The sequence below is a fragment of the Bactrocera latifrons genome, unplaced genomic scaffold, assembly GCF_001853355.1.
Source record: "Bactrocera latifrons isolate USDA-ARS-PBARC rearing strain unplaced genomic scaffold, ASM185335v1 scaffold_585, whole genome shotgun sequence".
NCBI lineage: Eukaryota > Metazoa > Arthropoda > Insecta > Diptera > Tephritidae > Bactrocera > Bactrocera latifrons.
Genome location: NW_017537251.1, coordinates 85,123 through 86,528, shown reverse-complemented (window position 1 = coordinate 86,528; position 1,406 = coordinate 85,123). Strand labels below are relative to the sequence as shown.

Sequence of the window (1,406 nt, the reverse complement as noted above, 5' to 3'; positions counted from 1 at the left end):
GCTCGCTGGCAACCTCAAATTCAATTATGAAAAATTCACGACATTGTTAACCAGAATCGAAGCCGTTCTCAACTCACTGCCTCTTGCTGCACTCTCGCAAGACCCCTCCGACTTTGCTGCCCTTACTCCAGGGCATTTTCTTAAAGGAGCGCCCATTCTAGCCACACCTGAGCCAGGCATGGAGTCGCCGTCCTTACTAAACAGATGGGAACGAATTAAAATTCTCCATCATAACTTCAGCCGACGATGGAAAGAAGAGTATTTAAAAGAAATTCACAAAAGGTATAAATGGAAAATCCCAGAACAGGCTCCAATGCTTGGAGATTGTGTCCTAGTTCACGACGATTGTCTGCCCCCCACAGAATGGCGGCTGGGCCGCATAGAGAAACTGTACTACGGTTCCGACGGTCACATCCGGGTGGTTGATCTCCGTACGCAAAACGGAACGCTAACCCGGCCGCTTGTCAAATCATGTTTCTTACCAACTGCCGCCACTTACGAAAACGTAAATAATAACCATTCCTAAACCGATCCGAAAAGACGGGAAAAAGAAAATAAATTAATAATATCATTAAGAAAAACCGCAAGGATAATTACAATAAGCTTCAAGCCGTAAGACAAACGTAGACCTACATATATATCGCAACCCCATAGACGGACGATTATTTAGTCATGCCCCCTAACGTGGCACCCTGTTCATGCACGCTTACAGGCAATCAAATTATAATCATTACGATTTTCTCTTTCTTCTCACAGATTGAAATGGATACACCTGTAAATCCCACGCCAACTCTCCGTTCGGCTGTTACTGTGCCTCGCTCCGGAATTGTTCCAGTAGCAGCGCCCCGAACCATCACGGCAGCAACGGCGCCAACCGTGGCACGAAGCTCAACACGCGCAGCACCGACGCCGGCGCCTCCGAAACCGCACCGCACCAGATGTTCGCTCTGTTGCCGTTCTCATAGGCTGCAGCATTACTCTATTTTCAAGGGAATGTTACCCGTACAACGTCAGAAGGTGGCACAGGCACATTGTTTGCAACCTAACCATGTGGCACGGCATCCAGAAGCTGGATGGTCCTGGCGCCCCCTCAATACGACATCCACGCGCAACCAATTAAGGCCACAACCTCACCACCCCACCGGCCTGAGCGGCGTTGTAGCTACGTTACGGGCACTACAGCGTCTACTAGGCTAGTACTCGCCTAGGGGGGCCGGGATGTTGAAATGAACTCCAGTCGCCCGAACTAATTTAACTAAAAGGCATCACTGATCAGTGAATACAACACTCTCCACATCAACATGTTAATTAGAAAACAGGGCATCACTGATCATCTCCACACCAAACTGTTTTTGTTCCATTTTTCATTTTATACAAACGAGAAGGTGATGCTGTGCCGTTTTTTT

At 48.1% G+C, this 1,406-nt stretch overlaps 1 protein-coding gene across 1 annotated transcript in view; it reads left to right on the top strand.

The window, feature by feature from the left end:
- Positions 1 to 1,384, top strand: part of LOC108974727 — a 5,193-nt gene extending 3,809 nt beyond the window's left edge. The window contains exon 2 of the mRNA XM_018942741.1: positions 757 to 1,384. Within this exon, the coding sequence (XP_018798286.1) occupies positions 757 to 1,197 (441 nt within the window). The 3' untranslated portion in view covers positions 1,198 to 1,384. The remainder of the gene's footprint in view (positions 1 to 756) is intronic.
- Positions 1,385 to 1,406: the final 22 nt, after the last annotated feature.